This window comes from Chiloscyllium plagiosum, chromosome 12 (assembly GCF_004010195.1).
Source record: "Chiloscyllium plagiosum isolate BGI_BamShark_2017 chromosome 12, ASM401019v2, whole genome shotgun sequence".
Lineage (NCBI taxonomy): Eukaryota > Metazoa > Chordata > Chondrichthyes > Orectolobiformes > Hemiscylliidae > Chiloscyllium > Chiloscyllium plagiosum.
Window position 1 is genome coordinate 84603249 of NC_057721.1, and position 27358 is coordinate 84630606.

The window sequence follows — 27358 nt, forward strand, 5'->3', positions numbered from 1 at the left end:
CACTGGCACCACTCCCCACCTCTTCCTCCGCTACATTGATGACTGCATTGGCACCACATTGTGCTCCCACGAAGAGGTTGAAGGGCTCATCAACTTCACCAACACATTCCACCCTGACCTTAAGTTCACCTCGGACACCTCCCTCCCCTTCCTGGATCTCTCCATCTCCATCAATGGTGACCGACTCAACACTGACATTTTCTACAAACCCACCGACTCCCACAGCTACCTGGATTACACCTCTTCCCACCCTACCTCCTGTAAAAATGCTATCCCTTATTCCCAATTCCTCCGCCTCCACTATATCTGCTCCCAGGAGGACCAGTTCCACCACAGAACACATCAGATAACCGCCTCCTTCAAAGACCGCAATGTCCCTTCCCACGTGGTTAATGATGCCCTCCAACGCATCTCATCCACATTCCGCACCTCTGCCTTCAAATCCCACCCCTCCAACCACAACAAGGACAGAACCCCTCTGGGTCCTCGCCTTCCACCCCACCAACCTCCATGTGCATCACATCATCCGCTGACATTTTTGCCACCTACAAACAGACCCCACCACCAGGGATATATTTCCCTCCCCACCCCTTTCTGCCTTCCGCAAAGACCGTTCCCTCTGTGACTACCTGGTCAGTCCACGCCCCACTACAACCCACCCTCCTCTCCTAGCACCTTCCCCTGCCACCACAGGAATTGCAAAACCTGCACCCACACCTCTCCTTTACCTCCATCCAAGGCCCTAAAGGAGCTTCCCACATCCATCAAAGTTTTACCTGCACATCCACTAATATCATTTATTGTATCCGTTGCTCACCAAGCGGTCTCCTCTACCTTGGGGAGACTGGATGCCTCCCAGCAGAGCGCTTTAGAGAACATCTCTGGGACACCCGCAGCAATCAACCACACTGCCCTGTGGCCCAACATTTCAACTCCCCCTCCTATCTCTCCACCCTCCCTTCCGACCTATCACCTTTACCCCCACTTCCATCTACCTATTGCACTCTCAGCTACCTTCCCCCACAGCCCCACCTCCCTCCCATTTATCTATCCAAACCTGAGGCTCTCAGCCTCATTCTTGATGAAGGGCTCCTGCCCGAAACTTCGATTTTCCTGCTCCTCCACATCAGGTATCCAGCGAGAGTAAGAGTGAATCTGAGAATAACCTGCCGAGTGAGACCCATTCTCATCACAATTCTGGAAATAAATATGTTCTCCCATTGTCTCAGTCAATGTTCCTTTGTCAATCAATTTCCTTCCCTTAATTTTGTGCAACTTCTGTCATGTCTGAAATGCAATGTTTATCTGTAGTGCTTTTTCAAACATTTTTTTGTGTTCTCCAATAATATCAAACTTGTGTTATGTTAATTTTCTCTCAAACATTCATATCCTCCCGCCCTGTTGATCTGTGCATTTATCTCGTCATGTCCAGAATCTTACACATCTCCCAAATTCAAGGTGCATCCCAAGCTGGGGCAGTTACTAACGGAAGTTTATATCACCTGATGAAGGAGCAGTGCTCCGAAAGCTTGTGATTTTAAATAAACCTGCTGGACTATAACCTGGTGTCATATTACTTCTGACTTTGACCCAATCCAACACCAGCACCTCCACACCTTGGCTATCCAAGGTGTGGAGGTCCTAGTGGAAAATGCAGGATGTAGTCCTTACACTGAAAATGGTGCCACATTACTGAAGAAAGGAACTCTCACACCTTTCTTTCAAAAGGAGTTTATAAATAACTACAGAGCAGTCAGCTTAACCTCGGCGGTGGGAAAGCTTCTCGAAAAGGTAATCCAGGACAAAATTACCAATTTTTTGTTAATTAAAGAACATCCGTACAAATATGTCAAAAAAGAATTAAGATTCCCTACAGTAGGCCCAAAAAATCCACACCAACCTGCCAAACAGTAACCCAGCCCCCTACCCTACATTTACCCCTGACTAACACAACAAACAATTTAGCATGGCCAATTCACCTGGCCTGCACGAGGAAACCCACACAGACATAGGGAGAATGTGCAAACTTCACACAGACAGTTGCCCAAGGTAGGATTTGAACCTTGGTGCTGTGAGGCAGCAGTGCTAACCACTGAGCCACCGGGTCACCCCTAAAGTTAATGAGCATTGAAAGGAAGTGATTTCGTTAAAGCTTTTCATCTTGTACTCAACAGGATAATTTGCAAGAATAGGAATTCAAGAAGAAAATCCATGTTTGTAATGTGCAAGAGAGAGAACTCTTCTTGATAAAGGAGTTGCTGTTGAGATGCATCAATGAATGATAATTGACAGGTAGTTGCCTGGCTTTGTTTACATTTCAAGCCAAGCTGGTGGGTTCTGACTGAACTGGGCATTGCTCTGGAAATTGAAGGCAGCATCACCAAATGGAGAGCTGTAATATTTCATCGGGGTGGGCTGTGAATTAATACAAGTAGATTCCAGTGCACGCAACACTGCAACTAAAAGTGACAATCTGGAATTGGTCATCTGCCAACTCTCACAAATATCTTTGTTGGATTCCATGAGAAATGTGTCTGAAATGAAAGGACACCTAACCTCCCACCCTTTGGATATTTCTGATATATTGGTGATACGTTTGCAATCTTTGAATTTGCAGCTGCATGTAAGAATTTCCTTTTATGTCTTTATGAGCTACAGATTTCACTCAGAATTCAGGTTTGACATTGAACCATCAAACGGAACCATCTCATTTTCCTGATTGGAAAATCAGCTAGGGAGTTCACTGAGACTGTCTACCCCAAACTTACCTTCACAGATTCACCATCCTTTAGCTGAAGAAATTCCTCCTCATCACTGTTCCATAGGGTCACCCCTTCACCCCGAGGCTGTCCCCTCAGGTCCTAGTCTCTCCTACTGGTGGAAACGTCTTCTCCCCAGCCACTCTACCCAGGCCTCTCAGTATTCTGAAAGTTTCAATCAGATCCCCCTTATCCTTCTAGTCGCCATCAAGGGCACACCCAGAGTCCTCAACCACTCCTTTTAAGACAAGCCCTTCATCCCTGGGATCAGTTTTGGAAACCTCCTCTGAATCTCTGCCCACCCCCAACACTAGCACATCCTTCCTTAGATACGGGGTCCAAAACTGTTCACAATATTCCGAATGCAGTCTGACCAGAGCCTTGTACAGCAGTACATTCCTGCTCCAGCCCTTTCGAAATGAATGCTAACATTGCATTTACCTTCCCAACTGCCAACTGAATCTTCATGTTAACCTTAAGAGAATGCTGAACTAGACTCCCCTCCAGTTATGGAAAATAAAGAGCATGAAAGCATGGGAAGGGTTAAAGCATGAAGACCACTGGCAATCTGTGCTCTGTGGAAGGCAGGATGGGATAACCATAGTGGAACCCTCACACCAATGAGCAGAGTAAGGGTCAGGCTGAAAGGTCACTATGGCGAGATGAGATAACAGTTAGTAGGGCTAATTTTCCTGTCAAGTGTTATTATGACGGGATTGGGACCATAAATATTTGGGACATGACATTAAAATATCTAATCAATAGTTAGTAGAGTCAGCTTGAGACAGGAGACTATTGTAATAGATGGAATAGCTAAATATCTATCATGACAGGTTAGTCTGGGATGGAAGACCATTGTTGCAAAGAGTTAGTAATAAATATCTAACCGTGACATTAGAATAACGTTAAGTAGAATGTACAACTAAAGGGATAATGGGAACTAACATCACTGGCTTATTGTGTAGCTAGAGTGAGGTATTTTGATGAATATAGTTGGACATGATAAGCTAACAGAAACATGATAAAAAAGATATTAAAATCCATGGACCCTGAGGTTCGGGGCATTCGAGAATCTGCTTTCTCAGTGTCACGGTTTATTCTCTGCAAATAAAAGACCTACTTCGTGAAGAACTCTCTACGTCTCCTAGTGATTCTCTACATTTTCTCCACAACACAGTCTCTTTGTACTTTATATTTCTGAAGCTTTTTTCTATTTAGAAACTTAATTCCTAGCAAAGTGCATAACCTGCGACTGCCCCTTCTTTACCCACTCTCATAGCAGTGTGTGCTGCCTCCCCACTTCCTCAGCACTACCTGTCCCTCCACCTATCTTTGTGTCATCTGCAAAACTAGTAACAATGTCCTCAGTTCTTTCATCCAGATTGTGAATGTATAATGTAAACAGTGTGGTCCCAATATGGAGCTCCACTAGTCACCAGCTACCATTCTGTAAAAGACCCTTCTATCCCTACTCTCTGTTTCTGCCAGTCAGCCAATCCACTATCCATGCTGGTAGCTTGCCCTAATGTCACAGGCTCTTATCTTACTTTAGCCAATTGCTGTGAACCCCTCAGTCTCCATTGCTCCAGCAAAAACAATCCAAGTTTGTCCAACCTCTCCTTACAGCTAACCACTCCAATCCAAGCAGTGTCCTGTTAAATCTCTTCTGCATTCTCTCCAAAGTGGGGAAGTGATGGGCTAGTGATGTTTTCGCGAGATTGTTTACCTAGAAAATCAGGTAATGTTCTGGGGGCCCGGATTCAAATCCTGCCAAGGCAGATGATGGAATTTGCTTCAATAAAAAAAAAGCTGGAATTAAGAATCTATTAATAACTACAAAACTATTGTCAATTGTTAGAAAACCCACCTCATACACTAATGTCCTTTAGGGAAGGAAATCTGCCACCCTCAGTTGGACTGGCCTCCATGTGACTCCAGATCCATACCAAAGTAAATGATTCTCAATTGCCCTCTTAAATGACCCAGCAAGCCAATTGGTTGTATCAATCGCTATGAAGTCTCAACAAAGAAAGGAAACCAGACTGTGGACAGCAGCAGTACAATAAGGCAGCTCACCACCAGCCCCTCAAGAGCAACTACAGACAATCAATAAATGATGGTCAGATATCGACATCCACATCCCATCAATGAATCTAATGGAAAATCCCTTCTATGGCGTAGTGATCAGAAGGGCATACAACACTCAAAACGCGGCCTCAAGTTTTATAAAGCTACATGACCTGGCAACTTTACGACCCAATGGCCCAACCAATGAAGGTAAGCATGTCATATGCCTCTTTACCACGTTACACAGTTATTGTTATTCCTTTCAGGAAACTGTGGGCTTACACCCCAAGATCCCTCTGTATGTCAATGCTCCTAAAGGTCTAGCCATTCACTGTACACTTTCCTCTTCCACTAGACCTCCCAAAATGCATCATATCACACTTGTCAGGATTAAACACCACCTGCTATTTCTCTCCCCAAATTTCCAATTGACCTAAATCAAGCTTGTCCCTTGATAATCTTCTTCAACAGCTCCAGCAATTATGTGTCATCTGCAAACTCACTGATAAGACCACTGACATTTTCATCCAAATCATTTCTACATCTTTATGACAAACAACAGAGGTCCCAGCACTGATCCACTGTTCACTGGTCACAGATCTCCAGTCAGAAAAATACCCCTCCACAACTACCATCTGCCTGCTATGACCAAGCCAAATTTGTATCCAATGTACCAACTCACCATGTATCCTATGTGACCTAATCTTCTGGACCAGCCTACCACAAGGAATCTTGTCAAATGCTTTTGTAAAGTCCATGTAGACAACATCTACCGCTCTGACTTCATCAATCATCTTTGTCACTTTGTCAAAAAACTCAATCAGGTTTGAGAGACTTGATATTCACCACATAAAGCAATGTTGCCTATTGCAAATGAGTCCATATTTTTCCAAATGTGAGTAAATCCTGTCCTGAAGAATCTTCTCTAGCCATTTGTTGACACTTATGTAAGGTTCACCACCCTGTAATTTCCTGAATTATCCCTGTTGCCCTTCTTGAACAAAGTAACAACAGGGATAGATACTATTAGGCCCTGGGGACTTATAGTCCTTCTTAAAATAGACATGGCCTAGAATGCCAAATACCCCTCCTTAATTTCACCATCATCTACATCCTCCTTCTTGGTGAATACCAATGTGAAATACTCATTAAGGACCTCAACCACTTCCTTCAGCTTCACTCAAAAATTCCCTCCTTTGCCCTTGAATGCACCTACACTTTCCCTAGTTACCTTCTTGTTCTTAATATACATATAAAGTGCTTTGGGATTCTCCTTAATTCTATTTGCCTAGGACATTTTATAGTCCATTTTAGGCATCTTAATTCCTTGTTTAGGTTCTTTCCTGTTTCCTTTACATTCAAAGGTCTTGACTGCTTTGCTAATCCTTATATATACTTCCTTTCTCTTTGTTACTAAACTTTCAATATCTCCTGCCATCCTTATCTTTCATCCTCAGAAGAACATGCTGCCCCGAATTCTGATAAACTGGCCTTTAAAAGATTCCCATATGTCAGATGTAAGCCGTGTGTTCCAAAGGCTGTTGGATTATATCAAACATCATGTCCCTTCAGAAAAAAGCAAGAACACTGCAGATGCTGGAAATCTGAAGGAAACATAGAAGTTTGAAGAAATTCAGCAGGTCTGGCAGCATCTGTGGAGAGAGAAATAGAATTAATGTTGGTGTCCAATATAGTTCTTCTGCAGTCCCTTTGTTTGCTTGTATTATATTGAGGAGAAAGTGAGGTCTGCAGACGCTGGAGATCAAGCTGAAACTTTATTGCTGGATTATATTGACCAAACCCAACACTCGCAAAACTCACAATACTGTCTCACATAGCTGCTGCAAATAAATAACATTGGCTAGATAACTCTGCGTGCAAAACAATTACACTGAATTAAGACTGTCAATCAGGCTTGCAGGGCAGTAACTTGTGTGTCTTAGAAGCTACTAGGAGCAAATGAGGCCTGCAGATTTTGGAGATCAGAATCGAGAGTGTGGCTCTGGAAAAGCACAGCAGGTCAGGCAGCGTCTGAGGAGTAGGGGAGTCATTCCTGATGAAGAGCTTATGCTTGAAATGTTGACTCTCCTGCTCCTCGAATGCTGCCTGACCTGCTGTGCTTTTCCAGCACCACACTTTTTGACTCTGTCCTAGTAACTACATTTTTAAAATTCATTCATGAGATGAGGGCTAGGCCATCCCAGAGGGCAGTTAGAGTCAACTACATTGCTGTGAGTCTGGAGTCATGTGTAGGAAAAGACTTTAGGGAATTAGATGGGTTTTCCCAACAATTGACACGGTCAGTATTAGCTTCTTAATGCCAGATTTTTATTGCTATGGTAGGATTTGAACCTGAGACCTGAGAACATTACATGGGTCTCTGGATTACAAGTCCAGTGACAATATTATTAGGCCATCATCACCCCATAAGGGAAGTCCCTGATCTTTACAGACAGAAACAAAAGGTACAGACACTGCAACTCAACAACATTCAAAATCATCAGTGGACTGGGCAGAATGGATAGGGAGAAACTATTCCCATTTGTATGGAATAAGAAGGCATAGCTTTAAATTGATGGGTGCAAACAACACAAAGGTAATGTAAAACAAATCCTTGTCACACAGCAAGTAGCTAAGGTGTGGAATACACTGCCTGGAAATGTAGTGGAGGCAGGTTTGACTGAGGAGGTCAACAGGTATTGGATGATTATTTGGATAAGCGTAGTGCATAGGGAAAAAGCAGGAGTTTGGCACAAGGCAATGATGCTTGTTTGAAGAGCCAGTGCAGACCCGATGGGCTGAATAGCCTCCTTCTGCACTGTAAGACTTTTATGATTCTGTGCAGAGTCAACCACAATGTGGTCAGAAAGAGAGCTCCAACATTTTGACCTAGTGACACTGAAGGAACAGCAAAACATCTGAAAGCATCATGGGTGTTATAAAGGAGAACTCGCAGGGACCGGTGTTGCCCAAGTCCTTCTAGATGGATGTGGTTGTGGGTTTGGATGGTGCTGTCTGAGGTGAATCTCTGCAGTACACACTGCTGCTACTGAGTGTCAGTGGTGGAGGGAGTGGATGTTTGTGGATGTGGTGCCAATCAAGCAGGAGCTGCTTTGTCCTGGATGGTGTTAAGCTTCTTGAGTGTTGTTGGGGCTGAACCCATCCAGGGCAAGTGGGAAGTATTCCCTCACACTCCTGACTTTGCCTTGTAGATGGTGGACAGGCTTGGGGAGTCAGGAGGTGAGTGACTTGCCACAGTATTCTCAGTCTCTGACCTGCTCTTGTAGCCATTGTGTTTATCAGGCATGTCCAATTCAGTTTGTGGTCAGTTATCAGCCGGGATGTTGACAGAATGGCTCCAGAGGGAGGAATTTCAGTTCGATAGAGAGAAAAGTCGGGAGTGAACCTCCCAACTCCTGTACTCAATACTCTGGCCAATAAAGGAAAGCATACCAAACGCCTTCTTCACTATCCTATCTACTTTCTTTTTTAAAATACTTTTATTAAGAAAAAATAGATTTTTAAATATTACAAATACAAAACAATGCATTTCAAAACAGTACAAAAATAATACAAAACTAAACCCAAATAATAAAAAAATTCCTCAAACCACCCTCCTATACGAATGTATAAACATATATAGAGAAGTATAATTTTTTTAAAAAACTAAACTAGCTATTTAACTCAATAAATAAATACCTAACAACAAATAAATATAATAACTCAGCCCAGCCAAACAAAACACTCATACATTCACAGTTCCTCCTCCCTGGATATTGGACTCATGAAACACAATCGTTACGGCTATATAAAAGCCCTTGTTAGTGTGGCAGATAAATCTGTGCCCAGGTATTTCAAAAAGGGTTGCCATGTCTTGTAAAAATTCTCAGTTTTGTGGTGTACCATATTTGTGAGAAAATCCAGGGGAATATGCTCCATAACAATCTTCCGCCAACCCGACAGGCCTGGGGTGTTTTCTGATATCCAACCTAGCAAGATATTCTTCCTTGCACAGAACGTAAGAATATTGAAAAGTTTTTCCTGAGTCTGCAGGAAATACAATGGGTAGGCCCAAAAGGAGCGAAATAGGGTCCTTCTCCACCCCTACACCTAAAATCCTCTCCATTGCACCCACCACAGCACTCCAATATGTTTGAAGCCTGTCACAAGACCAAAGGCAACGGGTAAGAGTACCCATACAGACCTTGCACTTGGGACATGCTGAAGATACCCCTGGTTTAAATTTTGACAAATGGTCTGGGGCTAAGTGGACCCTGTGGAGAATCTTCAACTGTAAAGCATGGGTCCTATTGTAAATTGATATCTTCCTTGCATTCTCCCAAATATCCTCCCAAACCTCTGAAGAAACTTCAACACCCAGCTCTCTTTCCCACATCTTGCAGAGTCGATCAGACTCCTCTGAGGTGGCACCCTCCAATTGGTGATATAAAGTACTGACAACTCGACTTTCAAGGAGCTATGAACCTGCACTCCAAGGTCTCTTTGTTCAGCAAAACTCGCTCAGACCTTACCATTAAGTGTATAAGTCCTGCTAAGATTTGCTTTCCCAAAATCCCAAAATTTATCTAAATTTAAATTCACTGTGCCACTCCTCAGCCCATTGGCCCATCTGATCAAGACGCTGCTGTTATCTGAGGTAACCTTCTTCGCTGTCCACTGCACCTCCAATTTTGGTGTCATCTGAAAATTTACTAACTATACCTCTTATGCTCATATCCAAATCGTTTACATAAATGACAAAAAGTAGAGGACCCAGCACCGATCCTTGTGGCACTCCACTGGTCACAGGCCTCCAGTCTGGAAAACAACCCTCCACCACCACCCTCTGTCTTCTACCTTTGAGCCAGTTCTGTATCCAAATGGCTAGTTCTCCCTGTATTCCATGAGATCTAACCTTGCTAATCACTCTCCCATGGGGAACCTTGTCGAACGCCTTACTGAAGTCAAATAGATCACATCTACTGCTCTGCCCTCCAATCCTCTTTGTTACCTCTTCAAACTTGTGAAACGTGAAAGGGTTCAGAAAAGATTTAAAAGAATGTTGCCAGGGTTGGAGGATTTGAGTTTTCGGGAGAGGGTGAATAGGCTGGGGCTGTTTGCCCTGGAGCATTGGAGGCTGAGGGGTGACCTTTTACAGGTTTATAAAATCATGAGGGGCATGGATAAACAGACAAAGTCTTTTCTCTGGGATGGGGAAGTAGACAGCGTAGGTTAAGGGTGAGAGGGGAAAGGTTTAAAAGGGGCAACTCTTTCACACAGAGGGTGATGCGTGTATGAAATGAGCTGCCAGAGGAAGTGGTGGAGGCTGATACAATTACAGCATTTAAAAGGCAGCTGGATGGTTATATAAATAGGAAGGGTTTAGAGGGATATGGGCCAAGCGCTGGCAATGGGACTAGATTAATTTAGCATATCTGGATGGCATGGACGAGTTGGACCGAAGGGTCTGTTTCTGTGCTGTACATCTCTATGACTCTAAGAACATGGGGGAGATTTAATCGAGATATTCAAAATCAGGCAGAATAGCCCATAGAATGGACAGGGAGAAACCTGTGCCCTTTGCTGGTTGAATCAAGAATGAGAGTGGACAGGTTTAGGGTGATTGGTCTGGAAAAAAACAATGGTAATATGAGGAGAAATGCTTTCACACAGCAAGTGCTTCGGGTCTGGAAAGTGCTGCCTGAGAGTCTGGGGAGGGGAGGCAGGTTCAGGAGAAGCTTTGAAGAGGGAACTGAACAGGCACCTGAAGAGAACCTTGGATTGCTGGGCTTACATGGGCTCAGTGTTGGGACAGGACTAGCTGGAGATACTTGTGAAAAGAGTAGGTATGGACGTAATGCACTCAATGATTGTCTGTTAAATCTGACTGCTGACAGTTCTGTGATAAATTGACAAACTGTTGATGTGAGAATGTCAACTAACCTGAATTATCACAACCTTTTAAGGTTGCAAAAGGAGATTTTGTTTTACTTCTGGCCATTGATATATCAGCATTTCAAGCAGAGTGTCACACATTAACCTACTTTCAATATTACAGTGGGCCAAACAAGCTCAGATTCACAATTGGTTTGTATGTTTGGGTGTAAAATGGGCCATTCAATGTGAAGGGTGAACAGAGATCAATACCTATCCCCCACAAACCCGCTCCCAATCTAAATCATACACCGTTCCCCTTCACTTGCCCCCACAATCCCTGCTCCCCCCCTCACGCCATGCAGCGTTGTTCCTAAGGTCAATGCGACAGGTTCTGTGAGATAGGATAAAAAACCAAAGAGGCAATTCACAACCAGTGTTGAGACCAGTTACTCTTAATTTATGCAAACAATCTGAAAAGATGAAGAGGTTAGTCAGTATGAAGGTTATCAGCTAACACTGAGGATGAAATACTTGAGAAATGCTTTTATATATTTTTATTTCAGATTCCAGAAAATAAACAGAAACACCTAAGATAATACGCCAATGAAAAAAACAGGAATCAAATCTTAAATCATCCACAGACAACTTCAAGTCTGAATTATTTCAAAACCCTTCAGTACAAAGTACATTTCATATTTACCACAGTGCATTGGTTAAAAGACCAGAAGGAAGAGAAACAGGAGTAGACCATTTGGTCTCCTCAGCCTGCTCCACCATTCAATTGGATCATCTGTTATAAATCAGCTTAATAATTGACATAAATCAATAATAAATATGTTGAATTATCATTTCCTTAATGCAACAAATAAACAAAACAATCTGTTCATCAACATTCAAAACGCAACAAAAAAACAAGGGGTTGGGACAGTACGGGACAGATGAAGGAATTTGCAAGATACTGAATGCCAGAGGAAAACATCTGGAAGGCCCCAAGTCCACAGTAATGGTGTGCTATAGTGCAGTCCGAGTGTAATGTTCTCCCATCAGGCTGCCTGTGCAATGGCCATCACTGATATATGCTCTTCCCCCTCTATTACAATCTTGTACCTGTTTATGTCACCCTAACCCCCTCTGCTATCTGTCAGGCTTGTTTCATGCTCCAGCCCTGAATGGGACCATCCAGCCGATGACATCCTTGCCAAAAACAAGAGCTTGAATTGCACATGTACCCACAATCACATCTCCCATCAGCTCATCTGCCTGGGTAAACTGATGTCCCAACCTTGGTACCCTGCTCCACCCCATGCTCACATTTAAAAGCTCTCCCCACTTCACAATCAGAGTTCTGCTCAGCCTTCTCCTCTGTTTGTCAACATGCCTGACTTCAAGGCGAAGCACTTTGTAGTGCTCAATGTTCACTCGATGCATCTCTTTTCTCCACCAATCTTTAAGTGGGTAACAGTGTCAAATACTCCTTATGGAAACTGATCCTCACTGGTCTTTATTGAAGTGTTTCAAGATTTGAAGACAGCATGCAGAAACTTTGTTCATGGATAGAGGAAATTTAGGGTGTAGGTTTGCTCGCTGAGCTGTAGGTTTGATATCCAGACGTTTCATTACCTGGCTAGGTAACATCATCAGTGGCGACCTCCAAGTGAAGCGAAGCTGTTGTCTCCTGCTTTCTATTTATATCTTTCTCCTGGATGGGGTTCCTGGGGTTTGTGGTGATGTCATTTCCTGTTCGTTTTCTGAGGGGTTGATGGATGGTATCTAGATCTATGTGTTTGTTTATGGCATTGTGGTTGGAGTGCCAGGCCTCTAGAAATTCTCTGGCATGTCTTTGCTTAGCCTGTCCCAGGATAGATGTGTTGTCCCAGTCGAAATGGTGGTTTTTTTGCAAGGACTGCAGTCCATGCAAGGACTGCCACAAACACTACGTAGGACAAACAGGAAGAAATTTAGCCACCAGGATAAACGAACACCAGCTAGCCACAAAAACACATGACCCTCTCTCCCTCATAGCCCTACACACGGAGGAAAAGAAACCCACCATTTCGACTGGGACAACACATCTATCCTGGAACAGGCTAAGCAAAGAAATGCCAGAGAATTCCTAGAGGCCTGGCACTCCAACCACAACACCATAAACAAGCACATAGATCTAAATGCCATCTATCAACCCCTCAGAAAACAAACAGGAAATGACATCACCACAAACCCCAGGAACCCCATCCAGGAGAAAGATATAAATAGAAAGCAGGAGACAACAGCTTCGCTTCACTTGGAGGTCACCACTGATGATGTTACCTCATCAGGTAATGAAACGTCTGGATATCAAACCTACAGCTCAGCGAGCAAACCTACACCTTAAACCTCAACCTGAGCTACAAACCTTCACAAACCTTGCAAAAAGAGGAAATTATGTTAAAAAGTTTATAGTTATTTGTCGGCCCAATGCTCAAAAGCTTTCACCAAAATCCACTCCCAATCCAATTGCAAAAATGTAAAATCCCAATACCTCTGGTAATGCTGGACTGCACAGATTGACGTCTCTTCTGTTTTGCTGTGAGCAGTTTACTGTTCATTTAGTAACCTATAGATTTAGTAATCTATAGATTCATTCAGTAATCTATAGATTCATTCAGTAATCTATAGATTAATTTAGTAACCTATAGATTCAGTTCACCGGAGTTTCAATTCCAGCCCAATTACTGCAGATTAATAAAGAAGCAAATCCTGAAAATGCTGGGTCAGAAGTCACATGACACCAGGTTACAGTCCAACAGGTTTAATTGAGAACACAAGCTTTTACGTTTGCCCCTTCATCAGGTGAAGACACTTCACCTGACTACAGGTAAACGCTCTGAAAGCTTGGGATTTCAAGTAAACCTGTTGGACTATAACCTGGTGTTGTGTGACTTCTAACCTTGTCCACCCCAGTCCAACACCTGCACCTCCACATCCTGAAAATACTCAATAAGACCGGCAGCACCAGTGATTAAGAAAGCATTGTTTCTGTTTTTGCTAACTGAGCTGATATTTCCATTAATTATACAGGTAGACAATCCTTTATCCGAAATCCCGAAATCTGAAAAGCTCCAAAATCCAAAGGCTTTTTGTGAAGCTTTTTTCTTATTAACAAGGCTGTTTGGTGTGCAATGAGTTAACCTAATCCGCACCCAATCGAAGCATGGCACTCAGATGTGACATGGGTGGGTGTGGCAGGCCTCGATTCTGTCTCAGAGCCCGTAGTACTCACAGTGAGTCTGCTGTTCGGTAACATTTTTTAAAAATTGTACTGCTGAACTGTCACTTATTTTGAAATTTGAAAAAATCTGAATTCCAAAAACCAGCTGGACCCGAGTGTTTCGAATAAAGGATTGTGTACCTGTAATAACTTTAACATTCTAAAATTCTTATATCACTAAGTTCTTAATTAAAAGGGTAACAGCAGGCCATCGTTTGAATCACTTTCAGACCTGTGTGTTGTTTCTCATTTATCAGTCACTAATAAGTCTGCTTGAACTTGGAATATAACCCATCCAGTGCCGTCAACACTGGAATATAACCCATTTAGTGCAGTCTATCCTGTATATAACCAGCCAGTGCTGTCAACACTGGAATATAACCCATTTAGTGCAGTCTATCCTGTATATAACCAGCCAGTGCTGTCAACACTGGAATATAACCCACTCAGTGCTCTCCACATACAATAGAACCCCTCCAGTGCAGTATATTTGAATAAATTCCCCAATGTAATATCAGCTAGAATAACTCAGTCAATAAAATATAGTGAGATAGCAGCTGGCATACTGCAGCGAGTGCAGCAACAAGAAAAAAACAAATCATGACAGCGAATAATAGTGAGAGCGAATCTGAGAATAACCTGCCCAGTGACAGTGAGAATAACCTGCCCAGTGAATCTGAGAATAGAGAATAACCTGCCCAGTGACAGTGAGAATAACCTGCCCAGTGAATCTGAGAATAACCTGCCCAGTGACAGTGAGAATAACCTGCCCAGTGACAGTGAGAATAACCTGCTCAGTGACAGTGAGAATAATCTGCCCAGTGACAGTGAGAATAACCTGCCCAGTGACAGTGAATCTGAAAGTAACCTCTCCAGTGAGAAAGTCAGACGTCGCATGGCACCAGATTATAGCCCAACAGGTTTATTTGAAATCATGAGATGTTGGAGCGCTGCTTCTTCATCTGGTGAAATCCTGAAGGAACTGCGCTCTGAAAGCTTGTGATTTCAAATAAGCCTGTTGGACTATAATCTGGTGTCATGTGAGTCTGACTTTGTCCACCCTGGTCCAACACTGGCCCCTCCACATCAGGTATCCAGTGAGAGTAAGAGTGAACCTGAGAATAGCCCGTCCAGTGAGACCTATTCTCATCATAATGCTGGAAAGAAATGTGTTCTCCCATTGTCTCAAGTCAATGTTCATTCCTCAATCAATTTCATTCCTTTAATTTTTTGCAACTTTCATCATGTCTGAAATGGAATGTTTACTTGTAGTGCTTTTTCAAACATTACTTTCTGTTCCTCCAATAATATCAGACTTGCGTTACGTTAATTTTCTCTCAAACATTCACATCCTCCCTCTTTGCTAATCTGTGCATTTATCTCGTCACATCCAGAATCCTACACATCTCCCAGATTCAATGTGCATCCCAAGCTGGGGCAGTTACTAATAGAAATTTACCAACACATACTTACAATTGAGACACAGCCACCTTTAACAGAGGCAACTGAGCTGAAAGTTTTGTAAAAAATGTTATAAAACATTTAGAATTCTAATTTGATCTTCCAGAAATGTCAAAGGGATTGAGCATGTGTGACAGCTCTCGTTCACACAACAAATATAATTTGCATTGTATCTGTGCTTGAATAATCATGGATAGCTACTTGATCCTCTCTGCTGCAGCTACCCTTTCAATTACAGAGTCAATAATCTCTAACTTTCATCTGCTCTCAGAATCTCTTCTGTATTCTGTGTGAAATGCCATTCTCATTGCAAAAGTGAACCTGTTAACAGCAGATATACACTGGAGGTCTCAAGATCAAAAAGCAAACAAGGCTAAATCTCATTGGTGAGAACGATTCTAGAGCTGGAAGGGTGATTCAGTGCTTCAGGAAGGTGGGTAAAGAGGGGAAAAAACAAAAGAGCTGCAGATGCTAGAAATCAGAAACATAACCAAGTTGCTGGAAAAGCTTAGCAGGTCTGATGGCATCTGTGGAGAGAAAGCAGATTTAACATTTCTAGTCCAGTAACCCTTCTTCAGAACCTTCACTGGACCCAGAATGTTAACTCTGATTGTTCTCCACTGATGCAGGCAGACTGCTGAGCTTTTCCAGCAACTTCTGATTTTGTTGTGGGTAAATAAGAGACCGTTCCATTTCACCTGCTGAGATTTCCAAAGTTACAGATCCAACCCAAATATTAATGCTTTCATTTGGAAATGGTGGAAAATGTCAGCCCATTCTGTTAGCCCAACTAAGGGAAAAGGTTCAGCTTCAGTATCTGAGGGCATTCAGTTCTTGGACATAAAATGGTTACTCTACAGTATAAGCTCCTTCACTCACTGGGCAAGCCTCATGGTGTACTTTACCAGGTTATTGGTGGGCATTCTATAAGCTCCTGACAAGCAGAGATTTAAAATTGACATGTCTACTAAATTCCACAGAATCCAAAGTGCTCAAAATAAATATATCTTTACTCAACATCAGCCACATTAACACCATTTGTATCAGAAATAAGCAAATCACTTTGTAAATATTTAAAAAAGGCACCCATTGTCTCCATAAATAAATGAAATAAGGCACGCTGAATTAGGCTCAGACAAGAAATGGTCCAGATTGTTTGGTTCAAAAGTATTGAATTTAAAGCATAGACAGTCTGGAGATTGGAAAATGAGCCCTAGATGCTGCAGACTGCAGTCTAGGCACAGGGTCCACATTTCCACTTCCTGTCTCCTCTGTTGTGCAAATATGCTTCTTCCATAGCACTGCGGGACATGGATACGAGAAACCCAATGGCTGAGATTTGAAATGTGTCGTTGAGATATGAGTGTCAGTGCTCCTTCAACCTGTAGGTGGGACCGAGGAATCATGTGGGTTGGAGGAAAGTAAACAAATAGAAAAAACACTAGTTAGTCAAAACGCAAGCTTCAGAACTGCATAAATAAATCCAACCACCAGCCAACCCTGCCACTACAATAATCCTAGTCTGCAGAGTGAACTGGACCAAGGCTCTCTGACAAAGCAAAGTTGCAAAGAAATGAGAAAAGTTCAGCTAGAGAAACTGAAGCTTTACAATCTAGAAGGGCAATTGCTAAAGGGTACTCATGAAGTTATGAAAGGGAAGCAAGAGTAGACCATTCAGCCCACTTGAATCTACTCCACCATTCAGGAAGACTATCACTGATGGGATTGCGGCCTGACTTCACTTCCCTGGCTACACCCACCTCCACTAACAACTGAAGCAGCTAATTAACATATTAAAAGGGATAGATAAATTGAACCTATAATATTATTTCAAAATAAGTGAAGTCAGAAGTTATATGACAACACAATTACCTCATGATAGCATAAAACACCTCCTACAGGAACCATGGCAACTGAAACGAGATTCTCACAAAATGAGACAACTTGTTTATAGCAGCTTTTTCATAATGAGATGTCCCAAAGTACTTCACAGGAACATTGTTGGAAACTGAGGTTCCTTGAAAGTTGCATTTTCCAAGTATTTACTGTGCATTTTACTGCAACATCAATCACGGCCAGTAAATCTTGTTGGAGATGAAAGCAAAAGGAAAGGTCAAAGAGTCACTGAGGTCACGATGCTTAATTGAACTAGAATTAATGACGAGGTGACAGAAATAAGGAGAAGTATAGGGGTTAGAGGAGGATACAGAGATAGGGAGGGGTATAGGGGTCAGAGGAGGTTACAGAGATAGGAGAGATGTAGGCATTGGAGGACATCAGAGATAGGGAGGGATGTACAGGCTGGAGAGGTTGACAGAGATAGGGAGAGGTGTAGGGCCTGAAGGATGTTACAGAGATAGGGAGAGGGTGTATGGGCTGGAGGATGTCACAGAGATAGGGAGAGGGTGTATGGGCTGGAGGACATTACAGAGATAGAGAGAGGGTGTATGGGCTGGAGGATGTCACAGAGATAGGGAGGGATGGAGGAGTTAGAGGAAGTTACAGAGATAGGGAGGGGGTGTAGCGGATGGAGGAGTTGACAGAGGTAGGGAAGGGGTGTGGATATGGAGGAGTTGACAGAGATAGGGAGGGGGTGTAGGGGCTCGATGACAGAGATAGGGAAGGGGAGGAGTTAGAGGAGGTTACAGAGATAGGGAGGAAAATAGGGGTTAGAGTAGGTTACAGAGATTAGATTAGATTACTTACAGTGTGGAACCAGGCCCTTCGGCCCAACAAGTCCACACCGTCCCGCCGAAGCGCAACCCACCCATACCCCTACATTTACCCCTTACCTAACACTACGGGCAATTTAGCATGGCCAATTCACCTGACCTGCACATCTTTGGATTGTGGGAGGAAACCGGAGCACCCGGAGAAAACCCACACAGACACAGGGAGAACGTGCAAACTCCACATAGTCAGTCGCCTGAGGCGGGAATTGAACCCGGGTCTCTGGCGCTGTGAGGCAGCAGTGCTAACCACTGTGCCACCGTGCCACCCACTAAGATAGGGAGGGATATGGGGGTTGGAAGATATTACAGAGATAGGGAGGGGTTGTAGGGGCTGGTGGAGGTGACAGAGATAGAGGGGGGCGGAGTGTTGGAGGAGGTGACAGAGATAGGGAGAGGAATAGGGTTTAAAGGAGGTTACAGAGGTAGGAGGGGTGGAGAGACTGAAGAGGGTTACAGAGATATGGAAAGGTGTAGGGGCTGGAGGAGGTTACAGAGAGAGGGAATGGTGCAGGGTACTGGACAGGGTAAAATAGAGAGGGAGGGGTGAAAGGTGAGAGAGACCAGCCAGGAATGCATTGGGATATTTAAATGAGTGACAACACAAGGAATGAGAACATTTACTGGCTCAATGTATCAAAAGCTGAAGAGGGCTAAACTCACTTGCAGAACTACTTATTTTATAACCTCTCTCTCATACAGATGTCAGCACGCTAACTGGTTGTATCTTATTCCATCCATTCTCATTGTCTTTCTAACTCCTGCCATGTTTTAAAAGCAGACTTCTCTCTAAAATTAGCACTTTGATCTGCTGCTTCCATTTTTCTGGAGCCTGCAGTCTGAGGAGCCTAAGCAGTGGAGTGAGGTTTAATTGAGGTGCTGTAAATGGTGTGGTGTTTTGTGGAGTAACACACCAGGAGATTAAGTGACCAGAGGGACATGGCTGGAAGATGAGCGGTTAAGGCACCGGAGCAGGATGGAGGTACCTTGTGACGTAAGATTTATAGAAATGTCATCGTTTACTTGAGCTAGGATTTTGAATGTGAACTGGGTTTGTGTGTGTCTGAAGAGGTTTAATGGTTAACTTGCAAGTACTTCTGCATTTAAGAAAAACATATTGAGTGCAGAAGTCTTCCTGCAGAGTAATGAGCTTTTGTTCACATTGGGAACATGTACGCAAGATTGTGCATTATGTCCAGTTCAGAATCAAAAATTCATTTTGTTTTTCTTTTAATTACGTGTAACACCCATATTTTGGAAAAAGAATGTGTTTTCTCCAGTTCTAACTGGGGCAGTTCCACAGCGTTCGTGACTGAGGCTGGATGTGTGAAGCAGTTACTCCTGAAAAAAGTTTAGAATTGTTAAAAACAAACTCCTTTGATGCAAGGAAATTAGCAAGATTCCGGATTGTATGATTCTCTTTTATTGCTGAAACCAAATCTGCAACATTGACTCCTTATATTTCATGGAGAGACTGGGGATTCGGTAGCTCAGTTGGCTGAACGGCTAGTTTGTGAATTACAGTGATGTCAACAGTGAGTTCAATTCCTGCAGCAGCTGAAGTTATCATGAAGGACCTGCCTTCTCAACCTCTCCCCTTGCTCAAGTTAAACCACCATCTCTAATCCTTATATCTTACTGAGAGACCACTTTGTTTAAAACAAAACAAAACACGATCAATCAAGCTAGACTTCAGTCTGGGATCTGTCTAGTAATAACATCAGCTGGGAACATTACATCACGCTGTGATCTGCAAAGGAGAATGTGAGCAGCTTCAAGGCAAAGATTCATAAGGGATCTGGAGCAATACCTGAAGGGGAGAAGTTGGAAGGTCTGACGGTAAAAAGCAGGGGTGTGGGACTAATTAGACAGCTCTTTTAGAGGCTGGAGTGTGCATTATGCACTGAACAGCCTCTATCAGCTTGTCCATAACAGAGTAGTGAGATCCAACAGAAACGATCCATTCTAGAATCAGAGAGAAATTCTAACAAGGATGCATTTGGTGTTGATGTTTATCCTTCACATGACAGTAATCTCATTCCTGTTCTAACCCTACATCGATTTGATTTATCCCAGACTTTAATCACAGAGAACAATCATAGAATTTTATAGTAAAGGAGACCGTTCGACCCATCGTGTCAGTACTGGCTCCCAAAAGAGTTACCCAGTTCGTCCCATTTTCCAGACCTATCTCCAAAGTCCTGTATATTCATCGTCTTCAAATAATTATCCAGCTGTTTTGAAACCTCCAATGGAATTCACCTCTCCCCCAGGCAGTGTGTTCCAAATCCCAACAACTCTCTGAGTAAAGGAGTTTCTCCTCACCTCACTCCTAGCTCTCTCGTTGACAATCTTGAAATCATGACTTCGAATTACTGACATACAAACTAGTGGAAACAAAATATCCTTCTTTACCCTGTCAGAACGGTTCATAATTTTGAACACCTCAACAAGGTCACCTTTTAACCTTCTTTGTTTCAACTTCTCTCATATTTCCTTGTGTCTAAAATTCCTCATTCCTGGTATCATTCTAATAAATCTCCTTTGTACTCTCTCCAAGGCTTTAACATCCTTCCTTAAAGAAGGTGCCCAAAATTGAACACAATACTCCAAATGTGGTAGGACCAATGATTTGAACAGGTGTAGCATCATCTCCTTGCCTTTATACCCTATGCTTCTAACTATAAATCCATGGATCTTATCTGCCTTCTCAACAACTATTTCAATTTGCCTGGTCACCATCAGAGAATCATTCATGTGTCCCTCTGCTCCTGCACACACCTCAAACTTGTATCACTCATACTGACCTGTCTTCCAGAAAAAGGGAGAAGCCGCAAAACTTGACCGCTTTTGGGAAATAAGGCAGGGAAAGTGACTGAGGAGTCAGTGGGGGAGCACTTTGGGGCCAGTGACTATAATTCTATTAGTTTTAAAATAGTGATGGAAAAGGATAGACCAGATCGAAAAGTTGAAGTTCTAAATTGGAGAAAGACCAATTTTGATGGTATTAGGCAAGATCTTTCAAAAATTGCTTGTGGGCAGATGTTTGCAGGTAAATGGACAATTGGAAAATGGGAAACCTTCAAAAATGGGATAATGAGAGTCCAGAGACAGTATATTCCTGTTAGGATGAAAGGGAAGGCTGGTAGGTGTAGGGAATGCTGCATGACTAGAGAAATTGAGGTTTTGGTTAAGAAAAAGAAGGAAGTATATGTCAGGTACAGATAGGATCGAGTGAATCCTTAGAAGAGTATAAAGGCGGTTGGAGTATACTTAAGAGGGAAATCAGGAGGGCAAAAAGGGGACATGGGATAGCTTTGGCAAATAGAGTTAAGGAGAATCCAACGGGGTTTGATAAATACATTAAGGACAAAAGGGTAACTAGGGAGGGAATAGGGCCCCTCAAAGATCAGCAAGGCGGCCTTTGTGTGGAGCCACAGAAAATGGAGGAGATACTAAACAAATATTTTGCATAAGTGTTTACTGTGGAGAAGGACATGGAAGACATAGAAGGTGGGGAAATAGATGGTGACACCTTGAAAAACGTCCATATTATAGGAGATGTTGCTGGATGTCTTAAAATGTCTTAGTGTTTTAAAATGTCTTAATAAAGGTGGATAAATCCCAAAGACCTGATCAGGTGTATCCTAGAACTCTGTGGGAAGCTAGGGAAATGATTGCTGGGTACCTTGCTGAGATATTTGTATCATCGATAGTCACAGGTGAGGTGCTGGAAGACTGGAGGCCGGCTAATGTGGTGCCACTATTTAAGAAAGGTGGTAAGGAAAAGCCAGGGAACTATAGACCAGTGAGCAAGTGGTGGTGAGCAAGTTGTTGGAGGGAATCCTGAGGGACAGGATTTATATGTATTTGGAAAGGCAAGGACTCATTAGGGAGAGTCAACATGGCTTTGTGGGTGGGAAATCGTCTCACGAATTTGATTGAGTTTTTTGAAGAAGTAACAAAGAGGATTGCTGAGGGCAGAGCGGTAGATGTGATCTATATGGACTTCAGTAAGGCGTTCGACAAGGTTCCCCATGGGAGACTGATTAGCAAGGTTAGATCTCATGGAATACAGGGAGAACTAGCCATTTGGATACAGAACTGGCTCAAAGGTAGAAGACAGACGATGGTGGTGGAGGGTTGTTTTTCAGACTGGAGGCCTGTGACAAGTGGAGTGCCACAAGGATTGGTGCTGGGTCCTCTACTTTTTTGTCATTTATATAAATGATTTGGATGCGAGCATAAGAGATATAAGAGGCAGATGACCCCAAAATTGGAGGTATAGTGGACAGCTAAGAAGGTTGCCTCAAAGTATAAGGGATCTTGATCAGATGGGCCAGTGGGCTGAGAAGTGGCAGATGGAGTTTAATTCAGATAAATGCGAGGTGCTGCATTTTGGAAAATCAAATCAGATCAGGACTTATACACTTAATGATAAGGTACTGGGGAGTTCTGCTGAACAAAGAGATCTTGGAGTGCAGGTTCATAGCTCCTTGAAAGTGGAGTCGCAGGTAGATAGGATAGTGAAGAAGGTTTTTTTTTAAAAATTAGATTAGATTAGATTAGATTACTTACAGTGTGGCAACAGGCCCTTCGGCCCAGCAAGTCCACACCGCCCCGCCGAAGCGTAACCCACCCATACCCCTACATTTACCCCTTACCTAACACTACGGGCAATTTAGCATGGCCAATTCACCTGACCTGCACATCTTTGGACTGTGGGAGGAAACCGGAGCACCCAGAGGAAACCCACGCAGACACGGGGAGAACGTGCAAACTCCACACAGTCAGTCGCCTGAGGCGGGAATTGAACCCGGGTCTCTGGTGCTGTGAGGCAGCAGTGCTAAGGTGTTTGGCATGCTTTCCTGTATTGGTCAGAGTATTGAGTACAGGTGTTGGGAGGTCATGTTGCGGCTATACAGGACATTGGTTAGGCCACTTTTGGAATATTGTGAGCAGTTCTGGTCTCCTTCCTATCGGAAAGATGTTGTGAAACTTGAAAGGGTTCAGAAAAGTTTTACAAGGATGTTGTCAGGGTTGGAGGATTTGAGCTATAGGGAGAAGCTGAACAGGCTGGGGCTGTTTTCCCTGGAGCGGCAGAGGCTGAGGGGTGACATTATAGAGGTTTAAAAAAATCATGAGGGGCATGGATCGGGGCAAAGTCTTTTCCCTGGGGTGGGGAGTCCAGAACTAGAGGGCATAGGTTTAGGGTGAGAGGGGAAAGATTAAAAACAGACCTGGGGGCAACCTTTTCAAACAGAGGGTGGTGCATGTGTGAAATGAGCTGCCAGAGGAAGTGGTGGAGGCTGGTACAATTACAGCATTTAAAAGGCATCTTCCACATGAATAGGAAGGGATATGGGCCAAGTGCTGGGCAATTGGGACTAGATTAAGTTAGGATATCTCGTCAGCTGGACGGGTTGGACCGAAGGATCTGTTTCCATGCTGTACATCTCTATGACTCTACAACTTCATTATTTTTTAGAAGGTAAATTACAGCATGGGGAGGTTGGTCTCCATTATTGGGGGGATGGAGGTTTGCTCTCTATTGTGGTGGTGGTGGGAGGGTGGGGGCAGGGGGGAGGATACTGGTCTCCATTGTGGATGACGTTACAGAAACTCATTCGAATGAGAAGCTTGTGGAGCAACTGGATTGAGAAACTATTCAAATAAATTGAGCAGATGGACGTACAGGGGAAGGCCATGGAGTCACACAGCATGCAAACAGATCCTTCGGTCCAACAAGTCCATGCCGAACACAATCCCAAACTAAACTAATCCCGCCTGCCTGCTCCTGGTCCATATTCTTCCAAAACTTTCCTATTCATGTACTTACCTAAATGTCTTTTAAAAAGTGTATTGTACCTGCATCCACCATTTTTCAAAACACTCAACAAGATCTTTTTTTTATATTGATATGCCCAAGAATTTCAATATACCCCATAATAATCTAACACTGCATTTCTCTGCTCTTTTCTGGGATGTAGGAATTGCAGGCTGTCATTGTTTCCCATCCCTGGCTGCCCTTCGAATGGGTTTGTCATGTGATGTGCAGCTGAGGACTCTGGGACTGTGTGCAATGGAGTTTAGGAGGAATGGGAATCTGATTGAAATTTACAGTTTGCTGAGAGGTTTGGATAGAGTGGATGTGGAGAAGATGTCTCCACCAGGAGGAGAGACTAGGACCCAAGGGCACAGCCTCAGAGTGAAGGGTCGTCCCTTTAGAACAAGACAAGATGAGGAGGAATTTCTTCAGCCACAGGGTGATGAATCTGCAATGCATTGCCACAGAGGGCTGCGGAGACCAAGTCATTGAGTGTACTTAAGACAGAGATAGATAGGTTCTTGATTAACATGGGGATCAAGGGTTACGGGGAGAAGGCAGAGAATGGGGAGAAGGCAGGGGTTGAGAAACATATCAGCCGAGATTGAATGATGGAGTAGACTGGACGGACTGAATGGCCTAATTCTGTTCCTATATCTTATGGTCTTATTGATAGTTTTGAAACACAGAAAACATGAGCAGGGGTAGACCATTCAACCAATCCAGCTCCTTCCAACGTTCAACATGAGCATGGCTGATCCTCTATCCTGATGTCACACTCCCACTCACACGCCACAACCCTTGACACCTTTCCCTTCTGGAAATTCATTTCTTCCTTAAATATATTCAGTGACGTGGTTCCACAGTCTCCTGTGGTAGAGAATTCCACATGTTCACCACACTCAGTGAAGAAATGTCTCATCTCAGTATGAAATGGCCACGTGCATACCCTGACACTGTGACCTCTTCTGCTGGATCTCAAATTACATCATCCCTGGGTCCAGACGGAGGAGCCCTGTCAGAATTTTATATGTTTCCACAACCCCCTCGTTCTTCTAAGTTCTATTGAATGCAGGCCCAATGATTGATAAGTGAGTCCTCAGATACTGAAGTAGTCCATATCCAAATGCAGCAAGACATGGATAATGCGCTGGTTCAGATTACAAATGGTTAGTAACATTCGCGGCAAATAAAAGCTAGGCAATGACCACCTGCAACAAGACAGAATTCAACTGCCGCAATCACTGAATCCCCCATTATCAGTGTCCTGGGGGCTTACTATTGACCAGAAACTCAACTGGACTCACCATATAAACACAGTGGCTGCAAGAGCCAGCCAAGAGCTGGGCATCCTGCTTCAAGTAATTCCCCATCTGACTCCCCAGAGCCTGTCCATCATCTACAAGGCACAAGTCAGGAGTGTGATGGAATACTCCCCACTTGCCTCGATGGGTACAGACCCAACGACACTCAAGAGGCTTGACACCATCCAGAGCTAAGCAGTCCACTTGATTGGCACCACATCCACAAACATCCACTCCCTCCACCACAGACACTCAGTAGCAGCAGTGTGTACTATCTACAAGATGCACTGCAGAAATTCACCAAATTTCTTCATCTTCAGCATCATTTATGACAGTTTTACTTCAGTATCAGAACAGTTGTTACTTACTCAGTCTGATCTGCCTTGGGCCCTTTAAAACGAAGCTCCCTCATTACAAGACGTATCAGTAACTGAAATAAAAATAAAACTTCAATTCTGAAAAACATTCTATTTTACATTGCTATAAATCCAGTGCATTGAAGTAGAATTCCACAGAGTATTTAGATTTTACACCACTTACGTCAGAATTTTACATTTCTAATATTACTGATGAAATAGAACAATTGGCTTTCAGAGTCATCGCCAACAACTGGAGATTGCTCCATCAATGGGAACTAGGACTTTGTGCAGCAGGTTGGTAAGGATGAGGTGGAGTATGTTTCTCCCTCTTGTTGGTTTCCTCACCTCCTGCCTCAGACCTAGTCTAGCAGCTATGACCTTTAGGACCCGTCCAGCTCAGGATGGCGATGTTGGTGTCTGGGAGATACTCATGGAATCATACCTTACAGACAGGTCAGCTTGTTGCCCAATCTTGACATTGACCCCAGATATTATTAAGGTCGATTTTGAGAGGTCGACAGGGCTGTTTTGGCCGTTGTCATTTCCAGTGCCTAGGCCGATGCCAGGTAATCTGTCCAGCGTAACTTCTTTGTTGAGACTTTGTAGTAATTGATACAATTGAATGGCTTTCTGGGTCAATTCAGAGGGTAGTTAAAAGTCAATGCCGTCGCTGTGGGTCTGGAGTCATTATGTAGGTCAGACAGGTAAGCATGGCAGTTTCCTTCCTGAACGATATTCAGGAGGCAAAAAGGGGGCACGAGATAGCCTTGACTGAGAAGATTAGGGTGAATCCAAAGAGGTTCTTTAAGTATATTAAAGAAAAAGAATAACTAGAGAGAGAATAGGACCCCTCAAATGGATATCCCCACAGGAGATGGACCAGGTTCTCATTGAGTATTTCTCCTCTGTGTCTACCACAGAGAAAGACATGAAGACTTGGGAACTTGGGGAAGTTAGTGGTGATATCTTGGGGACAGTCCATATCACAGCAGAGAAGGTGTTGGATGTATTAGAATGTATGAAGGTGGATAAATTTCCAGATCCTGACCGGATAGATCCAAGAACACTGCAAGAGGTTAGGGAAGAAGTTATGTGGGCCCTGGCAGTTATTTTTGCATCATCATTAGCCACGGGTGAGTCCTGGAAGATGGGTGGGTAGTGAATGTTGTGTCCTTATTCAAGAAGGAATGCAGAGAAAAACCTGGGAACTATAACTCAGTCAGCTTAACATCTGAGGTGGGTAAGTTACTTGAGAAGATTCTGTGCGATAAGATATACATGCATTTGGAAAGACAGGGTTTGATTAGGAATAATCAGCATGGCTTTGCGCTTTGGAGATCATGAAGTCACAAATTTGTTAGTGTTCTTTGATGAAGTGACCAGGAAAGTTGATGAGAACTGTTTAAGAAGGGCGGTAAGGACAAGCCAGGGAACTATAGACCAGTGAGCCTGACATCGGTGGAGGGCAAGTTGTTGGAGGGAATCCTGAGGGACAGGATGTACATGTATTTGGAAAGGCAAGGACTGATTAGGGATAGTCAGCATGGCTTTGTGCATGGGAAATCATGTCTCACAAACTTGATAGAGATTTTTGTGGCAGTAACAAAGAGGATTGATGAGGGCAGAGTGGTAAATGTGATCGATTTGGACTTCAGTAAGGCGTTTGATAAGGTTCCCCATGGGAGACTGGTTAACAAGGTTAGATCTCACGGAATACAGGGAGAACTA

At 43.4% G+C, this 27358-nt stretch overlaps 1 protein-coding gene across 1 annotated transcript in view; it reads right to left on the reverse strand.

Annotated features, from left to right (window-relative positions):
- Window positions 1–16403: 16403 nt before the first annotated feature.
- The window catches only part of slc37a1 (solute carrier family 37 member 1), a 92206-nt gene continuing 81251 nt past the window's right edge, over window positions 16404–27358 (reverse strand). Inside the window, exons 18-19 of the mRNA XM_043701430.1 lie at window positions 25640–25701; window positions 16404–16793 (exon numbers count right to left, since the gene is read on the reverse strand). Coding sequence (XP_043557365.1) covers window positions 16778–16793; window positions 25640–25701 — 78 coding nt within the window. The 3' untranslated portion in view covers window positions 16404–16777. The remainder of the gene's footprint in view (window positions 16794–25639; window positions 25702–27358) is intronic.